The 21,988-nt window shown below is 40.8% G+C and overlaps 1 protein-coding gene across 11 annotated transcripts in view; it reads right to left on the bottom strand.

Annotated features, from left to right (window-relative positions):
- TCERG1 (transcription elongation regulator 1) overlaps positions 1-14,635 on the bottom strand; it is a 64,189-nt gene extending 49,554 nt beyond the window's left edge. For 7 of the 11 annotated variants that reach the window (XR_680390.5, XR_010157356.1, XR_008548096.2 and 4 more), the window contains exons 1-4: positions 14,515-14,627; positions 6,633-6,858; positions 4,581-4,733; positions 2,558-3,029 (exon numbers count right to left, since the gene is read on the bottom strand). Coding sequence is in view for 7 of the 11 variants with exons in the window: in XM_009449888.5 (XP_009448163.3) it covers positions 2,558-3,029; positions 4,581-4,733; positions 6,633-6,858; positions 14,515-14,573 (910 nt within the window). In the remaining 4 variants the exon portion in view is untranslated. Of the gene's footprint in view, positions 1-2,557; positions 3,030-4,580; positions 4,734-6,632; positions 6,859-14,514 lie in introns of all 11 variants that reach the window. The other 4 variants (XR_010157357.1, XM_001158244.7, XM_063811553.1 and 1 more) reach the window with 2 other exon arrangements.
- Positions 14,636-21,988: the final 7,353 nt, after the last annotated feature.

Here is a 21,988-nt window from a genome sequence, read left to right as displayed (position 1 = left end):
ACTATAATGGCTGAAAATGTATCTGGTCATTGTTCTCAACTTCCCTGAGAAGTAGGATTTCTTCATCATTTTTCACAAACTTGCACAAAATGAGTTTATGCTCAACTGGGATTAAAATATATTCTTAATTTTTAGTCCCATTTACCCCACAGATCTATACTGTAGCTCAGAAAATTAAAATTTAAATATTATTATAGTATTCAGATAATTGCTAAAATTGTGATCCAAAGTACTATAGTACTTATAATAAATAAGGGCATCAAATTTCAAGTGGAAAAGAACACCAATGGAGATGACAAAAAATATTTACAACCCATTCCTCTTACTTTCCAGCACAGCATTTTCTGAATTTGATTAGCAGCCATGAGTCACGACAGGAAAAGAACAAAAGCAATAAAATAATGGGAAACTGGGAGAATGGTATCTAAGACTCCAGTGGGTAAATTCCTACTAACTTCATTTGCTAAAGTAGCTAGTGAAGCACTAGGCCTCAAAATATACTAACCCAGCCTCAGATCTTAACTAAAAAAGACAAGTGACTATATATAATAGATGGAGAAATATTAAGATTGCAGTAAGACAACACTTTATGATACTAAATCAAGTAAAATAAAAACACACACTGGAATACGTAGACAACATCAAAATTGATGTTTAAAAGCAGTAAAAAGAATATGATTTTGCTATTTTATAGTTCTGGGAATAAAGTCCTCCCAATCACTGAAGAGTAAAGCAAAACTGACAAACAGGACACAAGACAGCTATGAGCTTACTGACACACTACTCTGAAGACAGACATGGACTATATATAGTATGGTTAAATTATCTAGCTCATCACCTTTCCTAAAACAAAATGAAGCACTACTATTTCTCCTTTCTAAGAACGCAGGAAAGAAAATGTAAGCAACACAGAGCCTCCACATAAAACTACATTGCTTTTATTAATCCCCTTCTCCCATTACTGCCACAGGTCTCCCATAAAAACTGGTAGTCTCCTGCCTTGCCACAGAGGTTTGGGAAGCACTAAACCTATAAAAGGTAACAACCCTTAACAAACTAGCTAGTATGACTGTTATACTTTCATATCAAATTTCACCTTCGCTACAAAAGCAAACAGATTTGTAAAACACCATTCACATTTTCCTGTTCAGTACATTCCCCCGCTACAAAATGTCTAAAAACCATTAAGAGGATCTTTAAAGGCTATCCCCATATTATATGTACCTTACTTGACTGCTTCAGTTGCTTTTTATCAATAAAATAAATTCAAATTTGAAGCCAATGTGAATTAATTTCTCTCTTATACGTATTTCTTACACACTAATAATTCCCAAGTCCCTGAAGTAATCACAAAAAACCCCCACATTTTTTCTTTATTCTTATCAATTATCCTGGTAGTAAAATAATACAAATTATAATCACACTGTAGGGACAGCTGTGTATCTTCAGACAAGTGCCATTAACAAATAATCAAATAAAAAAATCATTATTTAAGTACTTTCGGGCTTAGTCTCAACCTGCAGAGTAAGGAGCAATATCCATATATTAATACAAAAAAAAAAAGAAAGAAACCCCCCAAAAAGAAAGCAATATTGTCACATTAATAACAATCTTTTAAGCAAATTAACAGCTGTCTCCCTCTCTTAATCTCTGAAATCTGCTATTAATCGACTCTCACCTTTTCAGAAAAGATCTACTCTTTGGGCCTCTGTGAGTTTACACCTGAAAATTCTCCTGCCTTTCTGACTGCTCCCTTCTATGGCAACTCCTCAATTCACCTACTCGCATCCCAGTCTAGAAACTATTCTAAAAGAGATTACTGAGAAGCTCCTAATAAACCTCCCTTATTTCATCACCACCCAAAAAACCAACACCAAAAAAAATCCTCCAAAATACTGCATTTATACAGGCCCCCAGTGCCTGTCTCACCTATTTGCCTAGTTCTTAAGACCCTTCAAAAAAAACACCCTCTCACCTCAGAAGTTTCCTAAAAACCCATAAACTACATTTATCATTTTCCTGACCTTTATTCATGTTGCTTCTCCTACCTGAAAATCCTTTCCTTACCTGTGAACCTGCTTAAACCCTACTCCGTTTCCTTCATGATAAATACCCATGTAGTCCACCCACTCATTTATCCACTTCTCAAATTCTTACATCTTTCTCACTGTATAGTTTTGCACACCAATATCTAATTGTTTAACACGTGTTATTCTCGCCTCCTCGATTAGGAATACTGGAAACTGTAAGGCAGGGACCAAGACTTACACTTATTTTGCAAACCCACAATGCCCGGCATTACTGTTGGCCAAGTGGAACAGCTAACTTTGCACTTTCTCAATTTAGCTTCATAAACCGCAACTGGGCAAATAATTTCTCCTGTTAATATAAATTCCTGTTTTCCTCTAACCCAAAAGTTTTAGTGTCAAAAATGTATTTTAAATAATTCTGGTATTAAAGGATAATACCAGAAACACTGGGATCAATATGAAATGTAGTCCCCTACTTGTTCATGTCTCTAGCCCCTATATAAAAACACATGCTGAGTGGTACTCACTTGATACTGTCTGCGCAACTGAAGTAGCAGTTGTTGTGGTAGAAGTGGTAGAGGAAGGGGTGGATGATGATGTTGAAGTGGATACTGCAGGTGCTGGGCTACTGGTCGTAGGGGTGGAAGCTCCAACTGCTTGTGCTTGCACTTGTGCCTGGACCTGGGCCTGGACCTGAGCCTGGGCCTGGGCCTGGGCCTGAGCTTGTGCCTGAGCCTGAGCCTGGGCCTGGGCCTGGGCCTGGGCCTGCGCCTGGGCCTGGGCCTGGGCCTGAGCCTGAGCCTGGGCCTGAGCTTGTGCCTGGGCCTGAGCCTGCGCCTGGGCCTGAGCCTGCGCCTGGGCCTGAGCCTGCGCCTGGGCCTGAGCCTGAACCTGTGCCTGGGCTGCAAGCATAGGTGTCAGTTCTGATTGCTGAATAACCTTAACTCCATCTGGCTTGGTCCATGCAGATTCACGTGTCCGAGCATTATAATAATAAACCTGCAGCGGAAGCAAAAATCAATGGTATCATAAAATCTGTCAATTATTATTAAAAACAAGAATGGAACCATATTTTATCTTTAAAGCTATTTAAAAATAACGTGGGGCCAGGCGTGGTGGCTCATGCCTGTAATCCCAGCACTTTGGGAGGCAGAGGCAGGTGGATCACTTGAGGTCAGGAGTTCGAGACCAGCCTGGCCAAAATGGTGAAACCCCATCTCTACTAAAAATATTTAAAAATTAGCCAGGTGTGGTGGCGGGCACCTGTAATCCCAGCTACTCGGGAGGCTGAGGCAAAAGAATCACTTGAACCCAGGAAGTGGAGGCTGCAGTGTGCCGAGATCGTACCACTGCACTCCAGCCTGGGCGACAGAGGGAGACTCCATCTCAAAAATAAAAAATAGCTGGGCACGGTGGCTCACACCTGTAATCCCAGCACTTTGGGAGGCTGAAGTGAGCAGATCACCTGAGGTCAGGAGTTTGAGACCAACCTGGCCAACATGGTAAAACCCCGTCTCTACTAAAAATACAAAAATTTAGCTAGACGTGATGGCAGGCGCCTGTAATCCCAGCTACTTGGGAGGCTGAGGAAGGAGAATCACTTGAACCCGGGAGGCGGAGGTTGCAGTGAACCAAAGATCACACCACTGCACTCCAGGCTGGGTGACAGCGCGAGACTCCATCTCAAAAACAAAAAAAAATAAAATAAAATAAAATAAAATAAAATAACTTAGGGCCAGGCACAGTGGCTCACGCCTGTAATCCCAGCACTATGGGAGGCCAAGGCGGGTGGGATTACCTGAGGTCAAGAGTTCGAGACCAGCCTGGCCAACATGGTGAAACCCTGTCTCTATTAAAAATACAAAAATTAGCTGGGCATGATGGCAGGTGCCTGTAACTCCAGCTACTCAGGAGGGTGAGGCAGGAGAACTGCTTGAACCCAGGAGGCAGAGGTTGCAGTGAACCAACATTGCACTACTGCTCTCCAGCCTGGGCGACAGGGTGAAACTTCCGTCTCAAAAAACAAAAACAAAACAACAAAAATAGGTAATTCCACCCCACAGCCCAATTTTCTATAATGAGCACAAAGGAAAACCCATGTTATGTTTTATGCAGAAATTCAACATAACAGACCTGAGACAGCTATCTGTAGAAAGCCCTGCTGACCCTTATCTGGAGTCCGAGAACTTGGATTTCAGGAGGGTTGACATTCCCTTACTGATAAGAATGGCTCGATGTGCCTAAACCAGCTATGCTGAACACCTGCTTTCCTTCTAGGAGCCTGGAATTTGGTATGTGCTAGGCAGATGGTACCAATGTGACCAGAAGCTTCCAGAATCACAGGTAAATGTGTGTTAGCACTCCAGGCAACCTTATATATCTGCTGCACAAAAACTGAATCCAGTCAGCTTCTCCTGAAGTCTTACCCCATTCCCTGCTCACCCAGGGCTCATTCTTAAATGACAGTATCACTGATCTCAATCTGCCAGAACTCTTTAAGTTTTACTCCTCTGTCAACAAATGACAACTTAAATATATTTTATTATTTACCTTCCCATCTGGAGTTTTATTTTCAACCCATATCTCCTCCGTAGGAGGTAGTGCTGGAGTACCAGGAGCAGTCACAGGAGGCATTCCTGGTGGAAACATCATACCCGGAGGAGGAGGCATGGAACTCATGGGAGGAGGCATGAAAGGTGGTCTCTGTTAATTCACAAAAACAGTAATGGTCACTTTAATTACTTTTCCTCCAAATTATTACTGAATTCTATTCAAAAGTCAAACACTGTAAGAGAAACTAGTTTTATAGTCTATTCAAACACATTCACCTGTCATAGAAGCAAAATGTCTGCAACAAAAATTACCAAACAAACTAGAAAGAAACACATCAAACTACTAATAGTGGTCAACTCTGGGTTATAACACTGTCAGTGAATTCTGCTTTCTTCTTTCTACATGATCTGATTTTCACACACAGGGCGCTGGATTACTTTTTTTAAAAAATTGATTTTTATATCCTGTTTTAATACCAGGCACATCACTGTCTCCACAGCTTCCTGAAGAATCCTTCAAGAAAAAGTTTTCACTGTGCATAAAAATGAGTTTCAAAATTAAAAATTTGACATTATGACATTATAAAAACATTCTGAGCAGGGATTTAAAAGATTTCCTCTATAAGCTGTAAGTAACATTAAAATTCAATTATCAAAAGCAGCTTAATCTGGATAATGGAACTCAAACTATGCTAATAGTGTGAAGCTGTACTTTATTTTCCTAAAAATGTCTTTCCCATACTCCAATCTTTGCTGGATTCAGTTGAGTATCTTTCAAGCGTCAGCACACCAGATCTAGGTTATATAAAATATCTATCCCAAACATGTTTCATGAGCCCTTGGCTGAAAATCACTTGGACTTAATATAAAGCCACACAATTATCCAAGACCAAGAAAGGCATGACATTAGAAAGTATCTCAGCACAACATTTGATGTATTTCAATGAGAGGGTTACATTAGTCCGTTACATTTTATAATACTCCAAAGTAGGTTTAACTCTTAAAGTCACAAATTAGAACAAATTCACGTTAAAGATTATACCAGAATAAGTTAAAAAAACTATTTCTTATTCTAACCTTGAAGCAAATATAAAACCATTTAACAGTGTGTTTAAAGGAAGGAGAGGCTATATGTTATTAGGAAGGCCATAAAATTATTAAGCCAAGTATTAAAACCTGCCTCTTCCATAACCACAACCCTATCTAAACAGAATTAACATCACTTAAATGGCACATCATTGTCTTCTTCCATTTTTAGTATAATTCATTCTTCACTGTCTAAGCTAATGGAAGGCAGATGATACCGCTATATTTATTTGGTTTCAGAATTATACAGACTAAACTAAGAAAACATAGATACATACTCAAAAAGAATACAATCCCAAAATGAGACATTTGAGAGTTGATACCTTCATGACCTCACTTCAGACAGTAAGTCTGGATCCACTGGAGAAGGATCTATGCCCCAAGTTAAAATACCATAAATGTTTTTATTTAAAGAAATCCCATAATAAATCGTTTTCAAAAAGAGTAAGATAACCCTATTTTCCCCCCCAGGGGAGAAAAAAAATTCAACTACGTGCTTATAAAATGTGTTTGCTGTCACTTTCCAGATTCTATCCTAGGCAACATTTCCAGGAAGAAGACTTACTCAGGAATATATACACATATATTTTTAGACTTGCTGGCAACATATATCATTGAAAATAAATTTTCTCCACTCAAAAATATCTTAAAATTTCAAACTTCATTTCCCATAAAGAAGATGCATTACTAAAGCCAATTCACAGAGCTAAAGGTAGGTAAAAACTATTGAATCCTGGTTTTATACACATACTTCTCTATCACCATCTAAAGTCCTATTCTGAATTTCCATAGTAATTACTGCTACCACTAATTCAGAAGAAACATATTAATATATGGATCTTCTCTTTAGCTCCCATTTTCCTATAAACTGAAACTATTTAAGGATGTAAGTTTTTAACTCAAAACCCATATATAATATTGATAATGATGCCAACAAAGAAATGGCAACCTCTACATTCTTTACCTGGAGGTGTGGAGGGCCCATAGGTGGAGGTATCCCTCCTGGAGGAGGCATTGGTGGCATATTAGGATCAAAAGGAGGACGTCCAAAGGGCGGCCGTGGTGGTGGAGGAGGGCCTCGCATCATACCAAAAGGTGGAGGAGGTCGCATCAGAGGTGGTGGGCCTCGCATCACTGCATTTGGTGGGGGAGCCGGACCTCGGAACCTCAAGGCCTGCTGTTGGGCCATCCTGCATGGGAAAGCAAGGAATAAATTTTTCTTTCTTAAAATTACAAAAATGTAGCTACTGATCTCTAATTACATCCATCAAATTTAAAAGGTTCTTAAGTCTAAGTGGAGTTGGAAAGTCATCATTTTGCAACCGTCATGATAAAAACTACATCAATGGGCCGGGTGCAGTGGCTCACACCTGTAATCCCAGCACTTTGGGAGGTGAAGGCAGGTGGATCACCTGAGGTCAGGAGTTTGAGACCAACCTCGCCAACATGGTGAAACCCCATCTCTACTAAAAATACAAAAATTAGCCAGGTATGGAGGCACACGCCTGTAATTCCTGCTATTGGGGAGGCTGAGGCAGGAGAATCACTTGAACCTGCAAGGCAGAGGTTGCAATGAGCCAAGATCAAGCCACTGCACTCCTGCCTGGGCGACACAGCAAGGCTCCATCTCAAAAAACAAACAAACAAAAAAAAAACTTACATCAATGGATGATCTAGTTTTGGATGAATGATCAATGGATGCCGAGTCTAGGCAAAAATTTAGACAAGAGGGTTATCTGATGGTCTTAAAGTATTTACCCACATGCTGCTTAAAGTTGCAAGAAAGGATGAAAAAAAAAAACACTCTACGTAATCTACGTAATAAGGAAATTAGGCAATACCTTGACCTGGTGATCAAAACTAATTATCATCTAAGAAGGACAGATAGATAATGTGTGACTGAGAGGGACAAGACATCACCTATTACGACCAAAAATGTATAACCTCAATCTAACAATGAGGAAAGTATCAGACAAACTCAGAATAAGGAAGTAATGTTCTTTCTCTTCTTTTTTTTTTTTTTTTTTTTTTTTTTGAGACCAAGTCTCACTCTGTTGCCAGGCTGGAGTACAGTGGCATGATCTCGGCTCACTGCAACCTCCGCCTCCTGGGTTCAACCAATTCTTCTCCCAGGTAGCTGGGACTACAGGCATGCACCACCATGCCCGGCTAATTTTTTTTTTTTTTTTTTTTTTTGTATTTGAGTAGAGATGGGGTTTCACCATGCTGGCAATGGTCTTGATCTCCTGACCTCACGATCTGCCCTCCTCGGCCTCCCAAAGTGCTAGGATTATAGGCATGAGCCACAGCGCCTGGCCGGAAGGAATGTTCTATTAAAAGGGGGATGTGTATTCTTCAGAAACGTCAATGTTATCCATAAAAGACAAAGAAATGTTGTGGAAATGCTCCAGATTAAAAAAGGTTAAGGAGTCATAACAACACAATTTTTTTTTTTTTTTTTTTTTTTTTAGAAACAGGGTTTCACCATGTTGGCAAGGCTGGTCTCGAACTCCTGACCTCAGGCGATCTGCACACCTCAGCTTCCCAAAGTACTGGGATTACATGCGTGAGCCACCACGCTCGGCCAATAACAACACAATTTTAACTCTAGATTGGATTCTGTACTAACAGGAGGAAATGCCATACAGGGCATTGCCAGATCAACTGACAACACTGGAATATGCACAACAGATTAAAGTATTATATCATTACAAATTTATGAAGTTGATAATTAGGCTGTAGTTAAGTAAAATAATATCTCTACTCTTAGAAAATACTGAAGTATTGAAGGGTAAAAAGCCATAGGTATACCTTACCCTCACAGTTCAGAATAACAAAGAGGATGCATGTGTGCACGCAAATAGTAAAGCAGAAGAGGTAAAATATTAACATTGAATAACACCCTAGCTTTATTTTTGCGACATTTTTTAAATTTGAAATTACTTCCAAAGTTTTTAAAGGGGGCAGGGGGGTCACTTAGCAGATCATTAGTAGTCTCTACCTAAAGGGAAAGCCTTTCCCTGTAGGGCACACTGCCCCACCACCCCTCACTCTCAACACCCTAATGTATTTTCTCCATAGCATTTAAGCAAATAAGTAATATCACATGAGATAGTATTACCTATCTCTTCCCCCAAGTGCTTTTGTAAAGAGAATTATTAACTCTTAAAAGTGCTTACTATGAGCCAGGCAGTGCTTGCTCTAAGCTCTTTTCAAAAATTAAGTCTTTCAATCATCAAAACAACCCAATGAGATGGATACTATTAATCTCAGTTTATAGATAAAGAACTAAAGCAAAGAAGTCACTTGTCCAAGGCCACACAACTGGTTCAGTACTAAAGCCAGGATTCAGGTGGCCCACGGTGGCTCGCGCCTGTAATCCCAGCACTTTGGTGGCCAAGGCAGGCAGATCATTTGAAGCCAGGAGTTCAGCATCAACCTGGCCAACATGGTGAAACCCCATCTCTACTAAAAATACAAAAAAATTAGCCAGGCATGGTGGTGCACGCCTGTAATCTCAGCTACTTGGGAGGCGGAGGCAGAAGAATTGCTTGAGCCTGGGAAGTGGAGGTTGCAGTGAGCCGAGATTGTGCCACTGCACTCCAGCCTGGGCAACAGAGCAAGACTCTGTCTCAATAATAAATAAATAAAGAAAATAAAGAGAGGATTCAAACACAGGCAAATGCTCCTTCAGAGTAGGAATTGTGTTCACTCTTGTATCCCTAGCACATAGATCTGTACATAGTAGGGCTCAATAAATATTAGTATTAGTATTTGTTGCAGGAACCACTGAATACCTAGGTGATACAGTACCCAAACTACCTTACAAGTAGGGTATGCAGGATCTTAAAAAAATTATTTTTACAATTCCACCCATTTACCGAGTACCTATCATGGTATTCCCAGTAGCTACTATACATCTACATTATACATAAAAAACCTACATTTCTGTCCTCGAGAGGAATTAACAATTATATTCTTTATATATTTGAAAATAATCATTCTTATAGTCTCTCGTTACCAGGCTCTTTCAACTTTCTGACATTTTTCAACCCTCTGCTTATAGATTACCCTTTGAACTTTCTCTAAATTTACCACATCATAGTTCAATTCTGACACACACCAAAAAAATCCTAATAAAGAATCAATTTAGGCCAGGAGCAGTGGCTCATGCCTGTAATCTCAGCACTTTGGGAGGCAGAGGTGGGCAGATCACTTGAAGCCAGGAGTTCGAGACCAGCCTGGCCAACATAGCAAAACCCTGTGTCTATTAAAAATACAAAAATTAGCCAAGCATGGTGGTGCACGCCTGTAGCCTCAGCTACTTGAGAGGTTGAGGCATGACAATCACTCAAACCCAGGAGGCAGAGGTTGCAGTGAGCCGATATTGCACCATCGCATTCCAGCCTGGGCAAGACAGCGAGACTCAAGTCTCAAAAAAATTAAAAAATTAAAAAAAAAAAAAACAATTTGCCTTCTGGACTTGTTTACAGTCCTGGTGTAATCCTTGTTATACCAGGACTGTAAACAAGTCCAGAACTACTACACCAAGTATATTTAATCAAATTTGCAAATGATCCTACAATCCAAAGGTTAGAAAATACGAGTTAAAAAGGAATATGGGCCGGACGCCCCCCGGTGGCTCATGCCTGTAATCCTAGCACTTTGGGAGGCCAAGGTGGTGGATCACCTGAGGTCAGAAATTCGAGACCATCCTGGCCAACATAGTGAAACCCCCACTCTACTAAAAATACAGAAATTAGCCGGGTGTGGTGGTGCTTGCCTGTAATCCCAGCTACTCAAGAGGCTGAGGCAGGAGAACAGCAGGAACCTGAGAGGTGGAGGCTGCAGTAAGCCAAGATCACACCACTGCACTTCAGCCTGGGAGACAGAGCAAGACATTGTCTTAAAAGAAAAAAAAAAAAAAAGGAATATGGATTGCATCAAAATAATCAGAAGGTCTTTTTCAAATTATATGCATCCCCAAAAGACAGAGGCCACTGTTACTGAAGGAATGTCCAACCTTTTAGGGCAAAAAAAAGTTAACCACCAAGGAAAGACACTCTTTCAGGCTTGAGTTAATAATGTACCCTACTCTTAGATTTTCTTTCCATCTGCCTCTCCTTTTTTCAAAAAGTCTACAGTATTCATTTCTGTACAATTTCATACTTCCTGGTTACAGCTTGAAGTTAAGCATTTAAGATCCAGAACCATAAAAAAGCCCTGTTAGGACTCCGTCTTCTGTTGTCAGGCTAGTTACATAATTTCTGAGCCTTGAGTTTCCTCAGATGTGAATGAGTAAGGAACAGAAAAGGTATCTGATATCTCTGTTCAATGAGATAATCTCGGTGAAACATTTAGGGTGGTAGCTGGTACACAGTAAACTACTTCAACTATCATTACTTTCATTCCCCCACAAAACCTAGCAGTGTTTATCTGTAAAAGGCATTTCATTATTAATTTGTTATGGTTTTCAAAAGTCTGCCACTAAAATGGTGACAAAATTCACATAATTTCCTTTTTTGAATAGCCTAAAGTTGCCATTTTCTGATGTTAATTATGCACAGAACATGGGCTGGGCTCTTTATATTATACTGCTTCATCACAACAACCTCACCAGAACCTGCAATGAGGATTAAACGAGCTAATAAAGTACTTGGAATAGTGCTTAGTATGTAAGTGCCATCTAAGTTATTAGCTATCATTACTGTTTCTGTAACATTAGGACAGTAATAGTACTGGTAAGTGTTAAATAATATTAATATTAGTAATGTTAGCTACTATTACTATAATTATTATATCAGGCCCTGTATAACCTGGCCCACATTAACCTTTCCACAAATTCTAGTCTTTTCCTTTAAATATTTCAAGTTTATTACTTTGAAGCCTCTGCACCTGTTCTCTTTGCCGAGCATGTTCTTCCCCAGATTTTCACATAACTAGCTCCTTCTCATTACTCAGCCTCTAGTTCAAATGTCACCTCAAACTGCTTTCCCACTTCTGGCCTCTACAGGCCCTCTCAGGATCATTATTCCTAATTTGAGTTTTCGATTATGATAAATGCTATGAAGAAATCTCCCATTTACTTCTGTATTATCTTTAGCCACTAGTATATAGTTCCCTTTAGTATACTGTTGCAACACATTAAAACACATTATTGTTTTAATAATGATAGTAAAGTTCCTATATACCAGCATGGTTATACAGACATTATCCATATTAACTCTTAATCCTCACTACAGCCCAATAAGGTAAGTTTGACACCATTTTTACAGAGGAAATGATAGCACAGAAAAATAATTTTCTTAAGGCAGCTAGTCAGTGATAACACCAGAATATTCTTATCCTCATTTTATAGATAAGGAAATTTAGATTGCAAGTATCTTAAGTATTGATAGGTAAACAAAGGCTCTAGGGAAAGGATCTATACAAATGACTCTGGAAGTTACTTTAATGGTATTTGGAACGTCTATAAATTTTCCATCTATTGTGATTTGCATTCCTACCACTTACAACCTTTCTGAAAAACAAAAGCCTACTTGCACGAATAGAAGGAACAAAAATATTTCACAAGAACATCATGGAAATACAAACATAAGGTATTTTTCTATAATAGAAGTTGTCTATCCAGATACGCAATCTCCTCAATGCTAAAGACAATACTTTAACTGGAGGGGCAAGAAATAAAAAGATGCTACCGATATATGGGGGCAAATTGTATAAACTATGATTGAGGGAACCTGAGGTTTAGTCCAGACCCTGCCAACTACCCAGTGACCTTGTGTAAGTCACTTCACACTTACAGGCAGATTTAATCATTTGATGTGGTTGATTTCATTTACAATTTAGATGGCTCTTACTTAAGCTGGAAGCTCCTGCAGGACAAACCTCTTTTTTCGGTCTGGTTCAGGGCACTATTGCCAGCACCTAGGTCAGCAACTGTCATGTAGCACACAATAAATGTCGGCCCAATAAGTGAAGTATCTTTAAATCTCCTATCTTCATTTATTTACAACATAACTACAGAACATCTCATTTGCCAGGCGGTTATGACAGACACACCATGAAGTACATTCAGGTTACAAATATAATGCAAAAATTAAGCCCCAACTTCTGCCATCAAAGAGGCCACATACACACCTAATTTCATGAGAAATGCTAAAATAAAGATCTGTACAGTATGCTCTGCAAGCAACTTCCAATCCAAGAGGCTACGTTATAAAATATTTGCAACAGGGCAAATTCATTTGCAAATTAAAGCCCTATTCAAATCAGTTGTGCAACAGTGTCTAGACTATTAATAAAGCCTAAACGGCTTTATTAATAAGGATTTTTTTTAAAGCTTTAGAAAGATACTTTCTAAAATGCAAAAGAATGTTCCCTAATAAATCCATCTGAAACTAGCTAAGTAACCTCCCTTTAAGATCGAAATCAGGAATAAACTTGGCATCGCTAATATTTAAAGATGCTGACAATTCACCTTGATCACTCCTTAATACTGTATACATATGGAGTTTAAAGGATTTCAGATTCATCTCTGAAATAAAACAAAATTTCATTTCTGCCAAAGTGGAGATTTGTGTGTGCGACCATACAGAATCTGAAAGGCATTTTCCTCTTCTAAAACCTTGAATAACAATACCCATTTCCTTACACAATTTCATCTTAAGTTCTAGACAGTATCAACCGAGTCTTCATAATCTACACTGCTCTTTTTCATTTTCAAACGTTGACAATAGCACAATTCAGAATGGGAGCTGAACATCTGAAATGCCATTTCTCCCATACAGAAAAAAAACAAAGTACCAAATACACATAAAGCATAATACCTCTTTTCCTCAAAAACCACTGACCAAAAGATTTCTCCAGGTCACTCTCATTTTACCAAATTTTAATTACAAACTCATAGGCACTGAGGTTCCAGGGGAAAAAAGGTCACTGCACTGTTCAAGGAAATGGCATGAGTAGTAGAAGAATAGAACGCCAATCGGGATTGCAGGCTCTGAAACCTGACTGCCTGAGTTCAAGCCACTTCCTGGAGCCACAAATCCGCCTATGCAATCTTATTCTACTGACTCAACCTCCACGAGGCTGTTATCTCACCTGTAAGATGGGCGAGTAACAACTGAAGACGCCTCTGGTCTGTGGCCTGCAAAATGTTAATAGCAACTACTCCAAAGGGTGGTTGTGAGGATTAAATGAGACAAACCAAAGTAAAGGGTTTACTGGCACAAGGTAAGTGCCTAATAAGGGGTTGCTACTGTTGTTGCTACTCACAACTACAGGATAATAAGGAATAAAGGGATGAAAAAAGGAAGAAAAGCCACAGAAGTTAAGAAAGGCAAGCAATGAGGGGGATGAAATGAAAGGGCAAACGTGGGGAGCCCAAAGAGCCGCGGAGGGCGTGGAGAAGGCTTAGCCAGAAGTGGCGAGGGGTACAGGGGAAGTAACTGCGGAGTGCAGAAACGTCGATGAGGAAAATCAGGCCCGCAGCGGAGCGCGGCCTGGAGACAGACTCAGGTCGGCCGAGACGGAGGCGACACGCGGCTGAGGCGGGGCCCAAAGGCGGGAGCACCGCGCCCGGCCAGAGGGCTGCAGGCCGCGAGAGGCGGCGAGACCCCAAGAAAGCACTAGGAAGCAGCCAGTGAACGCGCAGGAGGCCCTGGCCCAGCCCGGGCCCGGCTCTCATTCAAGCCACCTTCCCCTTCCCCCTTCTTAAACCCCATGCGGTCCCGGCCCGGGCCGCCCGGCTCCGCTACCCACCGTCCGCCCCGGATCTCCACATGGCAGGTCTAGCCTCTGGGGCTCTCGTGAGCAGAGATGTGAAGGAGGGCAGCGTCTCTTACCTGAGCTCCCCCGGGTTGAATCGTTCACTCTCGCCCCCGTCCCCGCCACGCTCCGCCATTACAGAGGGCCGTGTTCATCCACCCGCCGACCCGGCGTCTCCTATTGGCTAGAAAAATCGTCAATCCCCAATGAGAGAGGCGGAGACAGCAGAAGTCTGAGATGCGGTTGGTCAAACTTTCCATCAATCTTCGAAATGGGGGCGGTATGTTCTTTGCTATTGGGCAAGGCGCCCGCCGACTTTGAAAGCGGTATGAAGACAGCCAGTTGATTGGTGACTCGGGGGCTTTATGGGAAATGAGATTTTAGCAGTGAGGAGCCGCCGGCGCCCTCTCGCGGTAAGCAGAACTAAGTCCTCCCAAGTTCGGCTCAGCCTGCGGTAGCCACGTGTCTGTCGGCTTCCAGGAGAGCCAATTGTGGAGCCATATTGGCCAGTAGTAGCTGAGGCGGAGAGCATTTCCACTGGGCAAGCCAATCAAAATCGACCTGGGCCGCGCCTAAACCGATTGCACAGTTGGTGTGGAAAGCCGCTATTTCCTAGCTTTACAGTAGCAGGAGTCTTAAGTCACCACTCAGCTCTATATCCATGTTATTAAATAATATATTATTAATTACAAGAATACCTCCCAAATTATACTAAACCGTTGCAAGCCAATAGGTGTTATAAGTTGCTGCATTAAGAAAGGTAAATTGGCGAAGGCAAGCCTCTTTGCAATTTACAGCTTAACCACGTCTCCCTCGATCTCAAAATGTGCTTGTCTGAAATTAGCACACCCAGAATACCAGACAATTCTGAATATTTATTTAGTTTTTCTAATTAACAAAAAAAAAAAGTTTTGGATTTGGGGTTTCAAAGGCACAATGAAGATGAGCCCTTTTATTAAAGTCGTAAAAATATTAAAATAATACTAATAGATAAATTTTACTTGGACATAACCATGTAGCAAACCCGGATCTAAGTATGTCAGGTACGTTAACTCTTTTAAGATTCAAAAATTACTAGGAGGTGGGTAACATAGTCACTGTTTGTAGATGAGCTTGAGGCACAGAGAAGTTAAGTAACTTGCCCAAGGTCACACATTTACTAAATAGCAGAGCCTGGTCTTAACCCCAGTCAGCGTAGTAGCAAAGCAGCACTCTTAAATACTGTAAGCCTAAATAATTGGATCCACATAAAAACATGTGCACAAATGTTCACAGCAGCAATATTCATAATAGCCAAAAAGTATTGTAACAACCCAATGACCATCAGCTGATGAATGGTTAAGAAACATGGTATAGGCCGGGCGCGGTAGCTCAAGCCTGTAATCCCAGCACTTTGGGAGGCCGAGACGGGTGGATCACGAGGTCAGGAGATCAAGACCATCCTGGCTAACACGGTGAAACCCTGTCTCTACTAAAAAAAAATAGCCCGGCGTGGTGGCGGGCGCCTGTAGTCCCAGCTACTCAGGAGGCTGTGGCAGGAAAATGGCGTGAACCCCGGAAGCAGAGCTTGCAGTGAGCAGAGATCGCGCCACTGCACTCCAGCCTGGGCGACAGCGAGACTCCGTCTCAAAAAAAAAAAAAAGAAAAAGAAAAAAAGAAACATGGTATAACTGTGCAATGAAATATTGTTCAGACATAAAAAGCCACATACAAAACGGCCGCCTGTTGTATGATTCCATTTACATGAAATATGATGAAATTGCATTGCATTTCAGGCAAATACATACAGACAGAAAGTAGAACAGTGGTTTCCAGGAGGTAGAGGGGAATGAGGAATTGGAAGTGACTGCTGATGGATATGGAATGTCTTTTCGGATGATAAAAATGTTCTGGAATTGGCGCTGATGGTTGCACAACTTTGTGAATATACTAAAACCCATTGAATTCTATACTATTTATTTATTTATTTACTTATTTTGAGAGGGAGTGTCACTCTGTCACCCAGGCTGGAGTGCAGTGGCATGATATCAGCTCACTGCAACCTCCGCCTCCCAGGCTCAAGCGATCCTCACACTTCAGCCTCCCAAGTAGCTCCCACAGGCCTCCGCCACCACGTCCAGCTAATTTTTTATATTTTTGGTAAAGACGGGGTTTTGCCATGTTGGCCAGGCTGGTCTTGAACTCCTAAGCTGAAGTGATTTGCCCACCTTGGCCTCCCAAAGTGCTGGGATTACAGGTGTGAGCCACTGCATACAGCCAACTTGTATACTTTAAAAGGTGAATTTTACTGTATGTGAATTATATTTTAATTCAAAAACACCATTCTACACTGAATTCCAGTTAAATATTCAAAATCAATTAAATATGATAAATTGTGATAAAGGCTTCACACAGTTCTGAGCATGAATAATTGGAGGAGAGCATGGTGAAAATTTTGTTAAAGATGTGATATTTGAGGCTGGGTGTGGTGCCACAGGCCTGTAATCCCAGCACTTTGGGAGGCCAAGGCGGGAGGACTGCTTGAGTTCAGGAGTTTGAAACCAGCCTGAGCAAAATGGTGAGACCTCACCACTACAAAAAATCAAAAATATTAGCCAGGCATTGTGATGCATGACTGTGGTCCCAGCTACTTGACAGGCAGAGGTCGGAGGACCGCTTGAGCCCACTTGAGTCGAGGCTACTGTGAGCTGTAATTGCAGCACCGCACTCCAGCGTGGGATACAGAGTTAGACACTGTCTTAAAAAAGAAAAAAAAAAAGGTGTGGCATTTGAACAAACTATAGTTTGACTAAAAGTTGGGAGTTAGATCCCTTTTTCAACATCAGTGTGTATCCCCAAGTTCTGGTCAACTATTCTGAAAATAATACTGGTATAGATGGCTCATTACAAACTAATTCCTACTAAAAAAAGATTCAAAATGGAAAGCTTATAGAAAATAAGTCACTAGCATATATAAAAGATGAAAACAGGCCGGGCGCCGTGGCTCACGCCTGTAATTCCAGCACTTTGGGAGGCCGAGGCAGGTGGATCACCTGAGGATTTTGAGACCAGCATGGCCAACATGGCAAAACCCCGTCTCTACTAAAAAAATACAAAAATTAGCTAGGCATGGTGGCACGTGCCTGTAGTCCCAGCTACTTGGAAAGCTGAAGCAGGAGAATCGCTTAAACCTGGGAGGCAGAGGTTGCAGTGAGCCGAGATCTCGCCATTGCACTCCAGCCTGTGTGACAGAGTGAGACTTCATCTCAAATAAAAAATGAAAACAAATTGTCAGTCGAAGAAACTCCTTGCAGGTATTAAAAATTTTATTATCTGATAGTTTTTATTATGTTATTTATATCTAAATACACTTTAAGATATTTATATTATAGTATAATCTTTTAAATAGATTAAGTATATACATATGTATATCTATCACATGTAATGATAATCATGTGTATATATGTATATATTTCATTATTTCATTGCTATAGTGTATCCCCATAAAAATGTCCTTGAAATTCAGGTAGTTTGAGCTCAATAGTTATTTACAACATATTGCAAATTTCTGACTTGAACTATGTCTACACAGTTTTTCTAGAGTGAACCATTTTATTGAATCAAAATGAAAAAGGAATTGAAGAGATTCAGTGCATCTTTTAAGAGACCAAATGGACTTTCTGACAGTCAAAGCTTGATAACTATTAGGATACTGATAATGTACACAACTATATAGAACAGAATAGCAAATACCATCCTTGCTTAATTGGTAACCATTGAATTATTACCCCCCAAAATTAGCATATCAAGATGAAATGAAGAGACAATGTTGGTTTCAGACAAATTAATTCATCAGGGCTTAGGTCCTGCTGTGAAGACACTCATCAGAATTGGCTCTTGAGAACTGGTTCCAATGCAGAATCAGGCTTTAAAAAAATAACTGCCATTTTTGAGCACCTATCTTAAATCCGTAGGAGGTACATTACATACACTATTTCCAATCCTTTCAACAGCCCTGCAAGGTGGATGTATTGCCCCCAATTTACAAATGAGGAAACTGAGGCTCAGATAGATGATAGGACTGATGCAAGGCGACATTCAGATAGCTGAAAAGAGGGGAAGCCAGAATTCAAACACGTGTGTGTCTAACACCAAAGCCAGTTAGAGACCACTCAATCCTGTGTCTCACCCAAATCACCATGTATCATTTCTTCCTCTTCCCTCTAGACTGTAAATGCTTTAAAAAGACTGTTTTCCTGGCTGAAGCCCCCAGCTCCTAATAACACACTTATTAACCCATAAACTGTGCAGCTATGTTATTCCTAACTGGAAATACTGGTCTTTGAAATATTTAAAGAGATCTCAGAAATAGAGAATCCCAGGCTGGATGCACCTGCTAGCTCCCTCACAGGCAGTATGGATAGAGGTTGCTAATGAGCTTTGGGGTAAATTAGGTCAGGATTCTAGTCCTGGCTCTATCAACTACTGGCTGTACAATCTTGAGCAAGTCACTTCTCACAGCTTCAACCTTTTTATTTGGAAAACAAAGAGTTGCCCTGAGATTTCATAAGTGAACTATTTACCATGGCATAGGCAGCAACTAAAAATCATCAGTAAGTAATATTTGTTTACAGAGTTTCTCTAGGGCTGCTATCGTCTGGATTACTATGTTGAAATTCTTACCCACAAGGTGATTGTATTAGGATGCGAGGCCTTTGGGAGGTGACTAGGTCATGGGGGCAGAACCCTATGAATGTTACTAGAGCGCTTGTAAAAGAGGCCCAGGAGCAACCTCTCGCCCTTTTCTGCCACATGAGGTTAGAGTGAGAAGGTCGTCTGAGGAAGCTAGTTCTCACCTGACACCAAATCTGCTGGCACCTTGACCTTGGACTCTCCAGTCTCTAGAATGTGAGAAATAAATCTCTATTGTTTATGAACCACCCAGTCTATGGTATTTTGTTACAGCAGCCAGAATGGACTGAAAAACGGCATTTTGCTAGCCCGTGCTTTACCGACAAGGTCAAAATCAAGATAGGGTCCACCTTTTTGCATATATATGAGGACAGTGAGATAGCCAAGAAACTAGAACTAAATAAACAATATTACTCCATGAATAGGAAGTGTCATACTAAATCAACATACAGGATTATAGCAGAAAATAATAATAGTAGCTTACATTTCCTAAGCTTGTAGCATACTGAGCATTTTACATAAGCATCTCATTTAATAAGTAATATTTATCAGTCATTTCCTACATGCAAGGCACTGTTTTAAGCACTTTAAATGTATTAACACATTTGAAACTTTACAAAAACCCTATGAGGTAAGCATTGCTATTATTTCTATTTTACAGATAACAAAGGCACAGAGAGATTAAATAATGCATCCTGAGTCACACAGCTAAATGACACAATTGGAATTCAAGTCTAGGCCTCCAGGCTACAGAGTCCACATTCATAACCAATCTGCTCTACTGCCAATCGGCAATTAGACCATAAAGTGTCCCTGGGCTTCTTCCATTCTGTATGGATGTCTGAGGGCAGCAGGTAAAACTTCTCCAGATGACATCTCCATTGCATCTACCTTCAAACTGTCACTTCATCAGTTTGTAACTTACTTATGGAATTTAGAACAAGTTCTAACCTCTCATCCCCTAATCTCCTTTGGATCTAGGATGTAAGAAAACTCAGAAATCGTTGTTATATATTCAGCTATTAAATAGTATCAGCATATAGGCTGCTTGGATGGGGCTCAGAATTCCTGAACTGAAGTAAATAATTGCATCTTTGTGAATATATTGAGTCAGTAATATGCAAGTGTTAAGAATATCATTCTATTCACCCTCCCAATTCATACCTTTTTTTTTAATCTATAGAAGTCAAATGATCTATTCAATCATGGTGCAGAAATTTATTCTAGTCAAGAAAATGTTTGGGTTGCAAGGAAAAGAAGCCAAATTAGCATGAGTGAAATTAGTATTGGTGAGAAAACAGAACTAATCAATTCTGTGGACAAGAGGTTTAGTTGCCCTGACCTTTATAGGGGCTGGAAAGCTTTGAGGAGCTATAGAGTTTCCCACTCTCTTCCTTTCCTTCTCAGGGGCCACATGGCTCCTCCTCTCTGGTTATCTTGGCCTGTTTGCTCTAGTCTCCTCTTTCTGTAAACTCACTTTCTCCTCTCACTCATCCTATTCAATGCAGATGTAAAGGCAGCACCTGACTCACCTCACAGTCTAGTGTCCACACATCACTGCCAAATCTCTGGATATCTGTAGGTAAGAAGTCTTCCAAGAAGAAATCTAACTGGTCATTGGGTAGCCAGCGTATTAACTGGTGTTGATTTGTATGGCCATCCTTGTGCCAATTTTGTGTAATCAGAGTAAGGCCCAGAACAGTGTTGACCTTTTCAGAGTCTGAGTTGAGAAAGGCAATGCCATCTGTTTTCCATACCCAGCCCCAGATGATTCAGCGCTTCTCCCAGATTAGCTTCCACCCTTGCTCCCTCTATTCTCTTCTCTGCAAAACATCCAGTTAAGCTTCTAAAACAGCCTCTGCTTAAATCCTTTCCATGGCTTCTTATTTCCCAATAGGAAAAAGAACAGACTTTTGACATGGTCTTTGTAGCCCTATATCATGCCCATTGCTACAGCTTCATCTTTCCTCATTGCTTGTAAGTTCTAATCAAACTTGGTTTCTTTCCATTTTTCAAAGACACTCATGCTTCTTACCTTAAATACTTATCTCATGGGTTTTTCTCTCTGCCTATGATGTTCTTCTTGCCCTCTTTCACCCAAATAACTCTTTTCCTATCTGTATTAGTTACCTATTGCTGCATAACAAATTATCTCAAAACTTAGCAGTTTAAAGCAACAAAACATTACTTCACAGCTTCCACGGGTCAGGAATCCAGGCACAGTCTAAGTGCCTCTGGCTCAAGACCTCTCATGAGGTTGCTGTCAGATTGCCAGCCAAGATTGAAGACTCACCTGATGTTGAAGGATCTTCTTCCAAGTTCACTCACCTGGTTTTTAATGCATGTCAGTTCCTCATAGGTTGCTAGACAGAAGACATGCCACACATGGGCCTGTCCACAGAGCTGATCATAACATGACAGTGTCCTTCTCCCAGCACAAGCAATCTCAGGATGGAAGCCACAGACTTGTAACCTTTTGTAACCTCCAATATTTCAATAATATTGGGAGTGAAATTCCATCACTTCTGCCCATATCCATTCATTAGAAGCAAGGTGAGGCTGCGTGCGGTGGCTCACGCCTGTAATCCCAGCACTTTGGGAGGCCAAGGCGGGTGGATCACCTGAAGTAGGAGCAAGACCAGCCTGCCCAACACAGTGAAAACCGATCTCTACTAAAAATACAAAAATTAGCCAGGCGTGGTGGTGCACGCCTGTAGTCCCAGCAATGAGCCGGGATTGCACCACTGCACTCCAGAGTGAGACTCTGTCTCAATTAAAAAAAAAAAAGGGGAAGAAGAAACAAGTTGAAAAGTGTAGACCACACTCAAGGAGGGGCTGAATATCAGAAGGTGGGATCATTGGGGGCTGCCTTACCTATGA

The sequence above is a fragment of the Pan troglodytes genome, chromosome 4, assembly GCF_028858775.2.
Source record: "Pan troglodytes isolate AG18354 chromosome 4, NHGRI_mPanTro3-v2.0_pri, whole genome shotgun sequence".
In the NCBI taxonomy this organism is placed as follows: domain Eukaryota; kingdom Metazoa; phylum Chordata; class Mammalia; order Primates; family Hominidae; genus Pan; species Pan troglodytes.
This window is presented reverse-complemented; position numbering and strand designations above follow the sequence as displayed.